General features: G+C 41.9%; 1 protein-coding gene across 1 annotated transcript; it reads right to left on the reverse strand.

The window, feature by feature from the left end:
• Nucleotides 1-776: 776 nt before the first annotated feature.
• Nucleotides 777-14,792, reverse strand: LOC118389018 (WD repeat-containing protein 1-like). Its single transcript, XM_052527320.1, has 15 exons — nt 14,625-14,792; nt 13,760-13,881; nt 13,419-13,509; nt 13,002-13,149; nt 12,146-12,326; nt 8,960-9,037; nt 7,914-7,994; nt 5,123-5,356; nt 4,477-4,566; nt 3,924-4,078; nt 3,417-3,504; nt 3,127-3,237; nt 2,663-2,836; nt 2,278-2,422; nt 777-1,696 (listed from the first exon to the last, which is right to left on the reverse strand). Exons 1-15 carry the CDS (start codon nt 14,638-14,640, stop codon nt 1,590-1,592), a joined length of 1,821 nt encoding a protein of 606 aa, XP_052383280.1. The 5' UTR covers nt 14,641-14,792; the 3' UTR covers nt 777-1,589.
• Nucleotides 14,793-17,545: the final 2,753 nt, after the last annotated feature.

Genomic DNA, 17,545 nt, shown 5'->3' on the forward strand with positions numbered 1-17,545 from the left:
ACCCGGGCAACAGGTAGCCTAGTGGTTAAGAGCGTTGGCCCAGTAACCGAAAGGTCACCATTCAAATCCCGAGCCGGCAAGGTGGAGAAATCTGCTGTTCCGCCCTTGAGCAAGGCAGTTAACCCCAAAACAACTGCTCCCCAGATGCCGATTAAGGCAGCCCCTCGCAACTCTCTGATTCAGTTGAATGCATTGTTGTGCAGTTCCCAAAAGGTTACATTGATAGGTACATATTTCATTCTTCACACGATTAAAGACAACACACATCAGATGGGGAGTTAATTGGGTTATAACAGAAAGTTTGTCACTGTCGTTCAATGATTCAATTAGTAACAAAAAAATAATTTAATTGCACAATCTGGTGCATAAGCAAAGTCTAAAATATTTATAGTAGAGGTGCCCCCCCCCCAAAAAAAAACATTAAAAAGGGTCCTGTGCAATTAGAATAATAATTTTTGAATAGTTGCTTTATATCTTAAGGAACTACCAGCAAAGTGTGTGAGTTGAAGTCGAAAGTCTATCACCTGAGATTTGTTATTCCACTATTCCTGGAAAAAGTTACACTGACCACTAGAAGAATTTGATTTTGGAAGTCCTGTAGCCCTACGCACATGTATTCTCCAATCATCATAAAGCAAATGTTCAGCTTCCTCACCCCTTGATTAGCCCAGTAACTGGTACCCATTACCCTCCTGGTAATGAGATGTTAACAAGCACAGTTCGCATTAAGCATGAGTAGCACGAAATGGACATGAGTAGCACGAAATGGACAGGAGTTGCTAGAAATGCATACAAATTTATTTTTGTCATTAATATTATGAATCATATCCACCCTTAGAAAAAAGGTGGAAGCATCCAAAAAATAAAAATAAGTGAGACATGGAGCATCGTGAGGCAAATCAAACACACGGCAACAGTACAGGAGCTTCTTTGAATACAATGATTCATTTCTTTTTTGTTTAAAGTTCCTATTATTGCTATACCAACCACATTTGTTCCAACTAGAAATGGTGAATTACAAATTACTATTCACATTATTGTGAATAACAAATTAAGGAGTCAAAGAAAAATGAGAACTAAATACCCACCCCCATACAAATGGTAACATAAACTAACAGGCAAGCACAGTCGGAGGGCCATTCATTCTCAACGCCATTCAGGATAGTAACCAAAATATACCTCCATTATTTTCAATAAGGACTTTACTCAATTCATCAATTGAATTTCATTTAATTCCCTGAGTTGAGATGAAATGACCCTCCAACCACAGACAGGCATTTCAGTTTTAACTGAGATAAGGCTGTTGCCTCTGGAATGTTGGATCTTAAAAATTGGTTCTCTTGATCAGAAAAGCTCAAGAGATCAAGTGCTGCTTATTTGGGTCCTTTCCTTTGTTCGTGGATTAGTGAATCATTTAAAAGCGTCAAAGACTAAAACAGCGGTGAGACTTTGTTTTAAATATGAGCTTTTCCCTACAATGACACACGGACTATTTCAGGGATTGCTGACAAGAGACCATCAATTAGATACAGAAAGTAAAAGGGAAAGAGCGGTCTACAGTCGTCCCTAATGACCCGGTCTTGTGACGATCAGAATTTAAGAGTCCACTGCTTGACGCTGGCGTCATGGGAGGTGGTCACTAGAGTGTGCTCATCTATCCAGGCCAGGCCACTGACATGGTGCAACCTGTGGGCATCTGGAAAGGGATGGGAGAACAGTCATTTCACAGTGACGGACAACAAACATAACGGGGCAAATGGCAAGTTATCAAGAGATGTCATAAGACTAACATTCTAGAATTGGGAGTGCATATACAGTACGTGTTACTGCTAAAAAGTAGGAGTGTTTGGTTGTCCACTGAAAAGTGTGAGCATTTTGAATGTCCTCCTGCAGAAGACAGGAAGGAATAATGCTGACTGCCATCCACTGGTGGGGAATAGAATTCATTTTGGGGACATTTGAGAAATTCTGCAAGATTCATCAGCAATTGTAATAAAAATCTAAGATGCTTTGTCATTTGTCAGAGGCACTGAAAAGTACATTTGTATTTTTAGCTTTTGTTGTCCAGACATTTTGTTGTCCAGATATTTAGCTACCTGCTCTAAATGTTTGCTACAGAAAGGAGGAGAGGTGGTGACAGTATCCATTCAAACCTTCAGTTTCCATAGTGTTGGTTTGAAATATCTGGATACGGTTACACAGGGGCAGCCCAACCGGGGGTTAAATTAATACTTTGTGTGTATACCTCTGCTCACTGAATACTATTTTGGCCCTCACCTGGGATCTTCAGTCTCTTGTCTGCGTCATTCACTGTCCAAACATAGACCATCATGTCCATCCCACCACTGGCAAAGTGCTCATTGTCGGGAGACCAGGCCAGGGTGACCACTTTTGCATGGTGTCCATAAAAATCATTTTTGACCTGTTCAAGGGGGATAAACAGAAATGGATGCAGAATCCACCATGGAAAATAAAGTCTACTCCACACGACTGATTGATATTCATAAACCCAAATGGCATTCGCTGTTCATTGGGCTTTAGGAATATATTTCTTGTAAACACGTTTATAAGTCTAGCATTCAGGACAGCGAATACAGAGGAACGTGTTAATGAGGCTTATTTTTGCAAATTTTGCTTTAGAGGGATATGAGAAGCTGCGTACCGAGTAATTGTCTGCCACTGTGAAGACTGTGACGACCTTCTTCTCGTCAGTGACGGCCAGGTAGGCGCCATCTTTGGAGTAGGCCATGTCAGTGACTGGCCCCTTGGCCTCCACACTCTTCCCCTCGTCCTTCAGAGTGTTGCCTTGGACAGAATACAAGCGGACCTTTCCATCCTGCCAGGAGGAGAGTGAGAGGTGGCAATGAGAAATGCCAATGACAAGGGGAGAAATATATAATAGATTGATATGACCCAGAAAGAAATAACTTTAGCGTGCAGTTTTTAAGTACATTCTGAAGTGTTTCATAGCAATGATTAATTGTGCCCCTGATGCAAGTGTAAACATAACATACTGCTTGACAAAATATGACATTGTCCAATAGATCTTGAAATTCCATTTTTTTCTGAGCCAATACCACAATATAATAGTTCCAGTTCAAATTAAGTTGCTATAGGGAGACTTACTGCCCCGCCCACTGCCGCAGTGCTGCCCCCTGGGTGGATTGCTCCTGCTTCCGGCTCGTAGTCCAGACTGTCCAGCGTGAACACCTTCTTCTTGTCTTTCAAAAACACCACCTGAGGACCATCACACACAGTCAACATTAACATTATCTACAGCACAGACAAACCACAGCCTCATTCTGAGTCAATTAAAAATTTATTTAGACCCCCCCCCCAACCCAGACTACAATACCCTCCAACTATGATGCCTGCATGACATGAGTGGGCACACGTCAGGAGTTGACTTGGGTTACCTGTCCGATGCACACAGCCAAAGCGAGCCCCCCTGCTGCTACTGACACATGTTTAGGTTGGACGTCCATCTTTACCAGGTTGGAAGCACTGCCAAAAAACAACAAAGTACCATTGAATCCTTTTTCCCGATTAAACATGGACCTTTAAGTCCTCTGGGTGAATAAAATCTATGTCTGATGTCAATAGATCCCTATTAACATGTACTTTCCCCTCTTAATAAAATGTGTATCAAAGGATGTGTCAAATATAGATGTTGCTCCGGGTTTATAAATTAACATAATGTATGGACATCAAAACTGCTGCCGCTTGCCCAATGAGAATAAGTGAACATGACAAAGCTACCCTAACTACAGATAAGAACACAACATAAAAATATTCCATAGGAAGCTGTTCAAGAGTTCGGTGAAAATGTATCGCCCTCTCATATCAGGACAAGTTCTAAAAATCACACAATGCTAAGTGCACTTCTGGTGTTCCACCTTAAAGCCGATCGCGTCTGGACCCACCTGTACTCTTTCTTGGTCACGCTGGTGAAGCGAACCGTGTCGTCCATGCTGCAGGTCACCAGCTGGTCAGCATCGTCCACAGCCATCTTGGTGACCAGGTTGCTGTGGCCCTTCCCTGAGAAGTCATTGTTCTCCCCGGTCTCCGCGTCCCAGTAATGTGGAGGCCACAGTTAAGGATCATCTGACAGACCAGGAGAGGGCAGTGGAGCAGGTCTCATGGGCTTAACTTAAAAACGCAAGGGACCATAAAACCATAACAGCGGTGTGGGCCTCCTGCTAATCTACCCGAGACGATGACATCAGCTGCAGCTATGGGACATATGCAGAAATGGCTATTAGATTTTATGTGAGTCTTCATAAGTGCCAATCATGCTGTTGGATTCTGCATACACAAAGGCATTGACTATTAGAACTTGAGGGTATTTATTAGCCTCATGTTCCAAATGCCAACCAGACCCCATTCACTCAGGGGAAATGGACTCAGCGGAAAGCGCCGCTCATCGTTAAGAGGCTTCAGTGTTGACACAGCATGCCCTCCTCCCAGTGAAAGGATATTGATGTGCCCGTCATGGCTGCCCGAGTAGATGTAAGAACGCCCCCCGTTTTTGTGAACCGTCAAGGACTGAATGGATTTGCTGTGACCCTGTAAGGCACATGATAAAGAGAGACGTATTGTTTAGCACCCAGTCATCAAATGATTAGTGGAGAAGAACATTCATTCAGTTGGACTCAAAACCATTAGTTGTGACACTTTCAGTTCGGGCACGATGTCAGCATTTCAAATCAATGAGCAACTTTTAGCGTTCTCCAGAAAACTGTCAAATTAACTATTGAATTTTGGCTGCAGAGAACCACTTGTATGCCATTTCCTGTCCTGTTACTGAGCTACGTGCATGTGGTGAGCAACAAGTGGCATGAGAATCAGTTTTTTTAAAGGATGATTTTGTGATCAGGATACAGACGATGTTCATAGAGTGCTTATCATGTAAATAAATCCGCTAGGAACAGTTTCTGGGCGGTCCGTCCAAAATCAGGAGATAAAGCCTGCCAGTCGTGTCTAAAGAGTTCAAAAGAAAACCCTAATCTTAACAACCCCTCCAGCCCCGACTCTGGATCCCCAACTCCTTTAAGCTGCTTTCACACTATGAACATATAACATTCTGAATATTGTGTTGTGTTAAAGAAAGCGTTGGGCTGACCTTGATGGTGCGGAGTGGCCGGTCAGGGTTGCTCTTGTCCAGGTAGTTGATGTAGCCAGACAGGGAGACACTGAGCAGGTGGTCCTTCTGCCACAGGCAGCCCAGCTGCTGGTCCATGACGTCAGCACCCATGTTGAAGGTGGTGAGGGCCGTGCTGGTGCCTACGTCCCAAAGCTTCACTGTCTTGTCGCCCGAGGCAGAGATGAGCTGGGAGCTGTCGGGGCTCCAGCTCACCTGGAGGAGAACAGAGGGAAGGAGTCGACACAGGGTCACAGATTGGAAGCGTCAAATCACTGTCGGTTATCACAGTGCTTTCAGCAGAAATCTGTTCAGCTACAGTTTCTCTTGTGGTATAAGCATGACAATTTTCCTTGCTCAAAAACTTTATCAAATACAAAAGGAGGCATGGAGTAGAAGTAAACTAATCCACAAATATGTATAGAATTTCATGTGTGTTAAGTGACTGTGCCAGTGATAAACATAATTACTGATCATATCTACCAAGAGAGGCTTAGGCTGGCAAGCCTTTAAGCAACTGAGGAATCATTGTGCAAGACAAATCAGAAAGGCTAAACCTGATTATTATGTAACCGTTCTTTCGGATTGTAATGGGAACCTGGCTAAATTTTAAAAAATAAATGCAAATTTGGAAAACTGTCAAATCCCTAAAGGGTTCTACTTCCTCCGCCAAAACAAATTAATTCAGACGCTGGCCTCATTACAGAAAAAAAAAAAGCCATCATTGATGCATTAAAAACCACCATTTTATTTCAGAGGGCTCTCTTTGAAAGAACTTAAGCCCATCATTGTGAACATTGGTCTGGATGCTGATAGGGGACTATTTAAAGTAAGCTTTGACTATTTACAGAAAAATAAGTCCTAGATACTTTGCTAGCAATAGATGAGAAACCCACAGGGGCCGACAAATTTGATCCTGGTCTGTTTAAGTGTGCAGTGCCCATCATTGTTGGCTCAATAACACACATTCTTCATTTAACATTGTGAACAGGAAATATGCAAAAAAAATATGGAAATTAGCTTGTGCCACTCCATAAGGGCGGGGAGAGTAGTGATCTTCATTGTTGCCCCATTTCAAGGCTTCCTTGTCTGAGATTCTTGAATCCTTGGTAAATTTACAACTTTGCTATTTAAAATCTGACAAATGTATTTTGAATATAAACCAAAATCAGGGTTTAGGCCTGGGCGTAGCACCAGCTCAGCAACCAACTGTAGTTAATGAGCTTGTCAATGCTTTAGACAAACTAAATACGCTGATTTGTTTGTGGACCTGTCAAAAGCTTGATACTGTTGATCATGTTATTTTATTGGATGAGTTGTCCTCGATAGGCCTGAGTTCGGACACCTGCCTTTTCATTCATGATTGATCTGAATGTAAGTACAAAAAGGGGTTGAGCGTCACTATTTATATAAAAACCATTGGTCAATCTGTTAAAAATGGTAAACGTCATCTATATGCCGATGATACCATTATGCATGCCATTGACCTGACCGTAGATCTGGCTCTGTTAAAACTGATCAGATTTTACAGCTATGAAGGAATCCCTTGCGGATTTAAAAGTTGTGCTTATTACAGGCAAAATGAACTACATGTTTTTAAACTGTCGTAAGGTTTCAGATGAACTACATGTTTTTAAACTCTCGTAAGGTTTCAGATGAACTACATGTTTTTAAACTCTCGTAAGGTTTCAGATTAACTACATGTTTTTAAACTCTCGTAAGGTTTCAGATTAACTACATGTTTTTAAACTCTCGTAAGGTTTCAGATTAACTACATGTTCACTCAGATGGTTCTCCAAATGAACGTGTTCCAGTATATACATATGCGGCATTTGAATAAGACGTTACATTTTAAATATCTGGTTATTTAAAGTTGGAAGCAGATTATTCAGTCAACTTCATCTGTTCTTGATTACCGGTATGTGATATTTATCAAAGCACAGCAGCTACAACCATAGTGCCCTTTGTTTTGTTACCGATGACAGTTGAGACACTTATCGTGTCATCCTGCAACAAAAAGGTTGGCTGGACTTCGCTAGACACGTAGATCTCTACATTAGGCCCCTTCTGCTCACAAGGCCCTACTTCATGAACTTTCGTCTTATCTAACACTGCTGTTGAAGTACAGACACACCCGAGTTGCATAACCCATTCACAGGATTGGTTAACTCTTGAGGTTCCCACAGTCTCCACTGAGCTAGGTAAAGCTGCTTTCAGTTGTATTTACATTTTGTTCCAGCTATACAGTGCATTACACTTCATCTTAATGTGCTATATATATATATACACACACACACACTTTATGGGGGGGGGTAGAACGTCAATATTTCTGTTGTATATATAGGGCAAATGTGTAAAAGACCAAGGTCTCAATGTCTACCCTGTTAAAATAACAAGGGTCAATCAAAAACATTCATGACAAAAAAACTAGCATCATTGGGGTATACAAGATTAAATAATTTCTTAGTGGGAAATGAAATCAAAGTAGGTATTTTCACAGGAATAGATTGCACTTCTAATTTGAAAAGGAAAGCATTCATTTAGCTTGTTTACATTCAAGCCCCTCTGGAAGACGACATGGCCACTTTAATCTGGACTGGGTGTTCACCCCCCTCATCATTGGAGCCTGACAAGCTATGCTGAGGGGGGATACAAGTTTCCATTCTCAGCAGGCTAAAGTAAAAACCCAATGACGACACGTTTCAAACCACAAGTCAGAGTTGAACGTTGACGTGGAAAATAAAAACGATACGGAAGCCTGCGAGGTACTTACGGCATAGACTCCTCCCTCGTGGGCCTTGGCTCCGCCCAGAGCACAAATCTTCTCACCAGTCTTTCCGTCGTACAGGAAGATCTAGGAAAACAGTAACGAGTAAGAACCAGCAACGTAGGGTAAAATTGCTTCCGTTCACCATCAGGAAGAAACACGTGATTGCTACTGCCTACAGTCAGCAATTGTGGCTTCACTGAAATGTATCTGACAAAATGTGCTAATTTACAGCCGTTTCCTACTGTACTCTTACTCCCCTCCAACAAACTAGAACTACACTCAACATCATATGCATTTGGACAGTGAAGCTACATTTTATGGGGATCTATACTCCAGAACTTTGGAATGGAGATCAAATGATTCACGAGGCGAGAGTACAGAAGATCACCTTTTATTCGATGTTTCCATACATCTGTTGTAGCATTTAGAAATGAGAGCACTTTATGCATCTAGCCCCCCCCTCCCCCATTTGAAGAAGTCCTAAGTATTTTGGACAAATTCACTTGGTGTATAAAGTAACCAATAGTTCAGTATTTGGTCCCATATTCCTTGCAAGCAATGACAGCATCAAGCTTTTGACTCTAAACTCTGCTGCTTTTATGGTTTGTTTTGCCAAATAGTATCTGAATGGTGATTGGAGTAATATGATTTCTAAGTGAGTAGATAAGATGTTTATTAACATGGCTTAATCATTATCCTAAGAAAAATCATGAATGATGAGTGAGAAATGTAGAGGCTACAACAAAACATGCTTATCTTTTACCATCACCAATAACGGGGGCGGTTCTAAAACTTTAAAAAAAAATTTAGAACCATTATCATCCAGAATCTTGGTAGCATCCATATGAATGTAGAAGTGTTCCTAAAAATCTATTCTTATTTACAAAATACTCCAATGACAATACGTTATTCAGTTGCTATATTAGGCATAACAAAAACTGTTTCTCTAACAATTAAGACAGGCTGTCAATGCTCTAGCATCAGTTGTGGATTTTGAGACAACCTTAGTGATGCTGGGTACCTGACCCTGGAGCAGCTCACGTACTCACCTGACCGTCGGCGCCAGCCGTACAAAACCGGTTCCCGTCTGGAGAGAAACGCACGCAGTTGACAAACCTGCTGTGGTCCTAGGATGGGGTAGAGCGGGAGAAGGAGAGATTTAGACACTTCAGGCCATTCCAAAAAGCAGGATTTTAAATTAAGCCAGCTGACTTTTATAAAAAGTCAAATATAACTCTGGATTTTCTGGTTGATTTAAGAGGGCTACATTTGTATGTTGGTTGTTGTCGCCAAGTCAATTATACCTAGTCAAGTTTAAGTCTATTTCTTGAAAATATTAAAGTTATTTCAAGCAGCTTACTCATAGGAACCAGCTTTCAGGAACAGCCACCCCCTTCTCTTTTAAAAAGAGAATATGCACACACAGAAGGGACAACCTACTTCTGGAGACCCTTAGGGGAAATACCAAGAAATCTCTTTCATTTCACAAGGCTCTCTTTTCAACCTGCAATGACACCATCTGCTAGATCACACAAGTCTCATGCATCTTTGTCATGGAACTACACGGAGCTCAGAATGGCATGAACATTTCCAAATACAAATGTTTTCAGCAATCGGGAATTGCCAAAGCACTTTATCTAAAACGCAATGCTCTTAAGATGCCTCCATCTAGGAGTGCATGCTGGTTAGACGAATCGGGATTGAGAAACATTTACACAGACAGACATAACATTCTGACAACACATCATCTTGTCCAATTTGACTATTGAAACCACATCCAAGGCCTATTTTTAGATCACTGAAAAGGGGTATCCCTTAAGAGTCCTAACTAACAGAGGAAATGGTAGTGCTGAACACTATACCATCTACAGCAGAAGTGATGTGCGGACATTGCTTAAAGAATAATTACAGCATGGTGGGGTAAACAGACATATGAACAGTGAGTGTGTTTGTTTAATGTTCAGCTCATTGCAAGGCTTGCCATGATTTCTGAAGACATACTCTAAGCCAAAGCACAACACTTAGCTCTTCCCAAAATAAACAAAAGCATTTATTTTATTAGGGTCATCTCCCCTCTCCCCAGATTTGTTGCCAAGCTACCCTACGGCACTCAAATTGGGATGTGTAAGCACCGAATGTATATGGACGTGGTCCAAGACAAACAAACAGTGATTGGTGGTAGCCTGTTGCAAAGCCAAGTCCAAACAGACAGCTTTCTTGCTAAAGGGCAATTGGGGGAAATGCAAAACATTTCTAAAAAATAAAGTGTTTGGTAGGCATACTGCACAAAAATGTTTTTACTGAATAAGTTGGTAGTAGACTGTACTTCCCTTTTTGAAAATGTAGAAATGCTATTCAAACATATAGATTTTAAAGGGGGTTGTGGACTATGTAACATGTGAATGGACAAACAAAAAAATAAAACATGCTTTGAAAGCAAAGAGTGGAACAAACTGAGAACCACTCAAAAAAAGTACCTAAGAAAATAAACACAGGCCCAAGACCAGAGTACTTCCCCTTGACCACATCTCTATATGTACACGACAAATGGAGAAGGCTTTTCATTTGTTCTGGAACCCTTCAGACATCAGAAATAAAAACATTTGACCAGACTAATTCCAGCAGAAGATTAGCACGACAAACAAAGTTACCAAAGTATATCTCCTCTCTTTTACAAGAAAACAAATTAGACTTGATGCCTTCCATGGCCAACAAATGTATTCAAGTATTCACAATAGGGGTAACCCGGCCATAGGACAAACACCAAGGGGCCAATACAGACTTAGGAAATGTACATCCACAGGTGTGGCATTTCAAGAAGGATGATCATTACACAGGTGCACCTTGTACTGGGGACAATAAAAGGCCACTCTAAAATGTGCAGTTCTCACAACATGTCACAGATGTCTCAAATTGACATGCTGACTGCAGGAATGTCCACCAGAGCTGTTGCTAGAGAACTGAATGTTTATTTCGCTACCATAAGCCTTCTCAAACATCATCTACATAAAATTTGGTAGCGTGTCAAACAGGGCTCACAACCACGTGTAACCACACCAGCCCAGGACCTCCACATCCAGCTTCTTCACCTGCACAAACTGCCAGAAACAATCTCGGGGAAGCTCATCAGGGTCTTGACTGCAGTTCGACGTCAGAACCAACTTCAGCACATTGGAGAAGTGTGCTCGTCGCAGATGAATCCTGGTTTCAACTGTACCAGTCAGATGGCAGACAGTGTGTATGGCGTTGTGTGGGTGAGCAGTTTGCTGATGTCAACGTTGTGAATGGAGTGTCCCAGAGTGGAGGCGGTGTTATGGTATGGGCAGGCATAAGCTACAGACAACGAACAATTGCATTTTATCAATTTTAATGCATAGTGATAACGTGACAAGATCCTGAGGCCCTTTGTCGTGCCATTCATCCGCCGCCGTCACCTGATATTTCAGCATCATGCACGGCCCCATGTCGCAAGGATCTGTACACAATTCCTGGAAGCTGAAAATGTCCCAGTTCTTCCATTGCTTGCAGTGGGACAACATTCCACAGGACAACAACAGCCTGATCAACTCTATGCAACAGAAATGGTCACACCATTTGAATTAAGGTATCCGTGAACAACAAATGCATATGTATTCCCAGTCATGTGAAATCCATAGATTAGGCCCAGGCCAATGTCCTTATATGAACTGTAACTCAGTAAAATATCTGAAATTGTTACATTTGTTCAGTGTAAAACAGGTGTAATTTATATTTACAACTCCCTTATCCAAACAGATGAATCATTTACCTAGCTTTTATCAAGTTGTAAATTACAGTGCAATGGAGAGTGATGGTATTTCTATCGGGGAAAAATTAAGTAGATGGGATGCTTCTTCCACTTGGAACAGGTCGGTTAACTGGAGCTTATTCATGGTTTCCTCATGTGTAAAGGTGATGGAATTAAGTTAAGTCTCTGCCACAACTTTATTTGATCTATTCCACAAACAAATAGCGGGTGAATACCATTACTTAAGTTAACGATCAGCTATGCTTGGAAAGAAGTGCATAAAAGGAAATTCGGGTCTATTTACGTGCGCTTAACTCAGGTCGGAATTCCCCCAAGTGAATCCGGCCTATGGTATAAAAGTCAAGTCAGGACAACAGTTAGAGACCTATAGACAATTCCCTCCCAACCACACACTGATGGACATTGAGAACCAGTTCCAATATTTTCCTTGGGAACCTCACACACTCACTGTGATTGAGAACTTGAACTTGAAAGGTGGTCCCTCAAAGAAGGCGCCACAATTGTCATCGCTTCCAGAGATCAGACGGTAGGGGCGAGTCTGCTTGATATCCACGCTGTTGATGACTTTGGAGTGGCCCGAGATCTCTCCCACAGAGGAGCCAGTGTCCCACAGGAACACAGCCCCGAATCTGGGAGGAAGAACAAACATTTTTTTTAAATAAAGTGAGACAGGAAATTACAAAACATTCACCAAGAGAGCCAGAATCAAATCTAAACAAGCGCATGGGTGATTTGCAAAGTTCCCATTATCCAATAAGAAAAATTCATTTTAGGGGAGAAAAAAAAATATTCATGTCCCAAAATGCAGTCCTGAGGGGAGGAGAGGTCAAAAAATATATATACACATGATATGTAACATAGTGGAATATTGAATTTATCAGATACTGGGATGTTCACTTTAAGAACAGGGGTGGCCACAACTGTTTCAAGAGAGGTAAGTGTTCAGAGAACATAGAAAGATTTTTATTAATTTTAATAGAAACTGTCGCCTTAACCAAAAATAAACATTATTATTGGGATCTGTTTCAAAACAATGTCTGACGCCTACTGAACACAACCCTGACTCAGGTTCTCAAATTCAAATCAGGCGTTTTAATTCTGATGTGGAACAAAAGCCTGCACACCTTGTAACTCAGGTAACGTGTTGATGACTGCTGACCTAAAGCTTATACAATTGTCAATGACATTCAACCATTGTTCGCCAATGTGTACATACTGCACTGTTAGCAAAACCTGTGAGCTTATTTGGAAGACAAGTGTGTAGGCTCCATGTCCCGGTCCTGCACTAGGCCCTATAGACTCACTTCTCACGTCCCTCTCCCACACAAGCAATCCTTTTGCTGTCCTCAGTCCATGCGATGTCCTTGATTTTCCCCCCGAAAGGCTGGTACTCATACTTCAGCAGGTGTTCCTTCTGGGTAGTGTCCCAGATACGGATCTTACCAGACACATCTGTAGAAAACATTACATTTGAACGTTGCAGATTAGGCCTCACTCCCATGAAAATGATCTCCGGCCATTTGGCTCTATGCAAATGACATAATCTCCACAGAACAAACATCCATGAGATGACTCTAGGTACATGCAAGACATCTATAGTTGGTCTTTTCACCATACACAATGAAGACGCCAAATCCATTGACAGAAGCGATGCAAGTGAATTGGAAAAGCTTTCCTGTTTCTTGGCATCTGAAGCATGATACATGATAACCCATAGCTACCTCCAGAAGCAATGTAGAAGCCACTGGGGGCGTACTTGGCGACAGTAACCTGATGAGGGTGCTCAGTGTAGATATCAGCTATGGCAGGGTTCTGTCAGAGATTAAGCAGAACTCTAACATTAGTAAAGGTTGTCTCACACCAGCCATCCCAGGAATACTTTTTAAATGCACACAGCTGCAATATAGACTGGAGAAGAGGTTATATCCTATAATAAATCTGACCAGGCAGCCCAGATCACATATTTTAACTCCATGAACATACTCAGATATAGGCCTATGAGTTTAAGGTTATCAGCTGTCAACAGTGTCAGGCGATACATTGATTGGATTGAAATAATTACATTAATGTTCCTGATGATTACGCTCTTGCCATTGGTATAGAGGAAGTTGTTGCCTTTGGGATCGCCACCTAGGACTTTGGCGACTCCTCGTTCCATCTGCGGGAGGCTGGCAAATACATGCTCTGTGTGAATGACACAAAAAAAAGCATGTTATTATTATTGCTATCTGATTATAGGCATGTCATATGTTAGTCTAGGCATTGACCTATGTGGTTGGTAAATAACCCACACAACGATAACAGTGGTAGTAAAAACAGACAAAAAAACAGACTTCAAAATCAACTAATACAAACTGAATTACACTATAGTTTGTATTATGTAAATATGCCAGGTCATTGAAATACATGCATATATATATATATATATATTTTTACAATTATTTAACTAGGCAAGTCACATGTATATGTAAATAGCAGTCTGACACAAAAACAATAACTAAAGAGGGCGACATCTACCTCTGCTTTTAGCTAATCAATGTAAAAATGTCAACTATGCGCACGACTAATATATTTGCTTATAGCACGCACAACGACCCACATTCTGTGAATTGTCATTGCGTTGCATATTTCGTATGGCAATTTCAAAACCGAGTAGGTTCACTTTCAAGCTCCATCCAATAAGAGGAAAATCACCTCAATTACGAATGCGTAGCTATTTATACACAGGGACCTTGGCAGCCGTGTGACGGCTTTCAAGACAAGAAACGTGATTGAAAATGCAAATTGGGCGAGGTTTGTGCAATATACACGTAGCAAGCTAGCTAGCTGCTTCTCCAGTGAAGCACTTAATTTATTCTGAGGAAGCGATTAAAGGCCCACCTTTATTGTATATTGTTTCAAAAAGCAAAATAAATTCATCGACTTACTCAATTCATATGACATGTTCGCTGATTTTGTATTAATTCCTCCGAATGAATGAAACACCAAACCTCACTGATCCACCGGCTAGTCTAGACTGCTAATCGCACAAACACGGAAGCAAACGCCACTCTCGGTATGCCTTGCCTTGCCCATATATAGTAAACTCCGACGAGAGCAGCCGCTGACTTGCGATCACTTGCCTATTGAGGAAATGACGTTTGCTTGAATAGTGTAGTTTAAGAAGATACCCAACAAGGTAAAATATAAAACACTTTGAAACTTTGCCCCAGAGGTTATAGAGGATGTGATGACAAATAGGTAAACATTGCTATTTTAAAATGTTTAGCAGCTATTAGCATTGGGTGTGGGGTTGGGGGATTCCCAGGTGTATTAGTGGCCGGTGATGTTAATGAAGGAAAACTCAAATCCATTTTAACACATTTCTCCCAACGTGTCACCTGTGCAACTAGATGCAAAAACAACTCTAGATCACCTTTACTCCACACACAGAAACGCATACAAAGCTCGCCCTCCATTTGGCAAATCTGACCATATCTCTATCCTCCTGATTACAATGTATAAGCAGACTCAAACAGGAAGTACCAATACAGAAGTGGTCCGATGAAGCGGATGCTAAGCTACAGGACTGTTTTGCTAGCACAGACTGGGATATGTCCCAGGATTCATCTGATGACATTGAGGAGTTTACCACATTAGTCACCGGCTTCATTAATAAGTGCATGACGATGTCCTCCCCACAGTGACCGTACATACATATCCCAACCAGAAGCCATGGATTACAGGCAACATCCTCACAAAGTTAAAGGCTTGAGCTGCCGCTTTCAAGGAGAGAGACACTAATCCGGACACATAAGAAATCCCGCTACTACCTCTGATGAGCCATCAAACAGGCAATGCGCCAATACAGGACTAAAATTGAATCCTACTACGCCGGCTCTGACTTTCATCGAGTGTGGCAGGACTTGCAAACTATCACAGATTACAAAGGGAAAACCAGCCGCAAGCTGCTCAGCAACGCGAGCCTAACAGACAAGTTAAGGCCTTCTATGCTTGCTTCGAGGCATGCAACACTGAACCATGCATGAGAACGACAGCTGTTCAGGGCGACTGTGTGATCACACTCTCCATAGGTTAACATTCACAAGGCCGCAGGGCCAGACAGATTACCAGGATGCATGCTCAGAGTATGCACTGACCAGCTGGCAAGTGGCTTCACTAAAATGTTCTATCCTCTCCCTGACCCCGTATATAATACCTACATGTTTCAAGCAGACCAACATAGTTACTGTGTCCAAGAACGCCAAGGTAACCTGTCTAAAGGACTATCGCCCCATAGCACTCACATCTGTAGCCATTCAATTATTTGAAAGGCTAGTGATGGCTGACATCCTGGACCCACTGCGATTCGCATACCGCCACAACAGATCCACAGATGACGCAATCTCTATTGCACTCTCCCACCCGGACAAGAGGAACACCTATGTGAGAATGCTGTTCATTGACTACAGCTATTATTATTATTATTATTATATTATTATATTATTATTATTATTAGCTCAGTGTTCAACACTATAGTGCTCTAAAATGGTCATCACTAAACTAAGGAGCCTGGGACTGAACACCTCCCACTGCAACTGGATCCTGAACTTCCTGCCGGGCCGCCCCAAGGTGGTGAGAGTAGGCAACAACACATCTGCCACACTGACAACACGGGAACCTCTCAGGGGTTAAAGTTTAGTCCCCTCTGTACTCCCTGTTCACCCACAACTACGTGGTCATGCACGACTCCAACACTATGATTAAGTTTGCCAATGACACAACGGTGGTGGACTTGATCACCAACAACGATGAGACCGCCTATAGGGCCGAGGTCAGAGACCTGGCAGTGTGGTGTCAGGACAACAGCCTCTCCCTCAACGTCAGCAAGACAAAGGAGCTGATCTTGGACTACAGGAAACGGAGGGCCGAGCATGCCCCTATTCACGTTGACGGGGCTGTAGTGGAGCAGGTTGAGAGCTTCAAGTTCCTTGGTGTCCACATTACTAAGGATCTATCATGGTCCACACACACCAGCAATACAGACTTGAAGACAACACCTCTTCCCCGTCAGGAGGCTGAAAAGATTTGAAATGGGCCTTCAGATCCTCAAAGAGTTCTACAGCTGCACCATTGAGAGCATCTTGATTGGCTGCATCACTGCTTGGTAAGGCAACTGCAAGGTGCTACTGAGGGTAATGTGTACAGCCCAGTACATCACTGGGGCGAGCTCCCTGCCACCCAGGATCTCTATACCAGGCAATATCAGTGGAAGGCCCAGAAAAGACTCAAGCCACCCAAGTCATAGACTGTTCTCTCTGTTACCGCATGGCAAATGTTACCGATGCACCAAGTCTGGAACCCAGAGGACCCTCAACAGCTTCTATCCCCAAACCACAAGACTGCTAAATAGTTATTTAAATAGTTAACCAAATAGCTGCCCGGACTTTCTGCATTGACCCTTTTTGCACTAACTTTTTTTGACTCATAAACTCCTGCTACTGTTTATTATCTATTTATTATCCATCTACCTCAATTATCTTGTATCCCATGTATATAGCCAAGTTATCATTACCCATTGAGTATTTATTATTTAGTGTTATTACTTTTCTATTTTTTTTCTTATATTTTCTTTCTCTCTGCATTGTTGGGAATGGTCCGTAAGTAAGCATTTCACTGTTAATCTGCAACTGTTGTTTACCAAGCATGTGACCATTTTTTTTTTTTTGATTTGATCCCTTTTGGTACCCAGCACATTCCAATGCGGATGAGGGATCTCCTAGTCTAATAATGGATAAAAGGAGTCTAACATTACTCCTTAGAAATATTGATTTCTGAACTCTTTCTAAGTTTTAAACGTCAGTGTTGT

The sequence above is a fragment of the Oncorhynchus keta genome, chromosome 10 (assembly GCF_023373465.1).
Source record: "Oncorhynchus keta strain PuntledgeMale-10-30-2019 chromosome 10, Oket_V2, whole genome shotgun sequence".
Lineage (NCBI taxonomy): Eukaryota > Metazoa > Chordata > Actinopteri > Salmoniformes > Salmonidae > Oncorhynchus > Oncorhynchus keta.

Coding starts and splice junctions, on each gene's coding strand:
- LOC118389018 (XM_052527320.1), bottom strand. Junction 12,327..13,001: donor GTGGGAGAGGGACGTGAGAA/GTGAGTCTATAG, acceptor TCTTCCTCCCAG/ATTCGGGGCTGTGTTCCTGT. Junction 2,837..3,126: donor CTGCGGCAGTGGGCGGGGCA/GTAAGTCTCCCT, acceptor TCCTCCTGGCAG/GATGGAAAGGTCCGCTTGTA.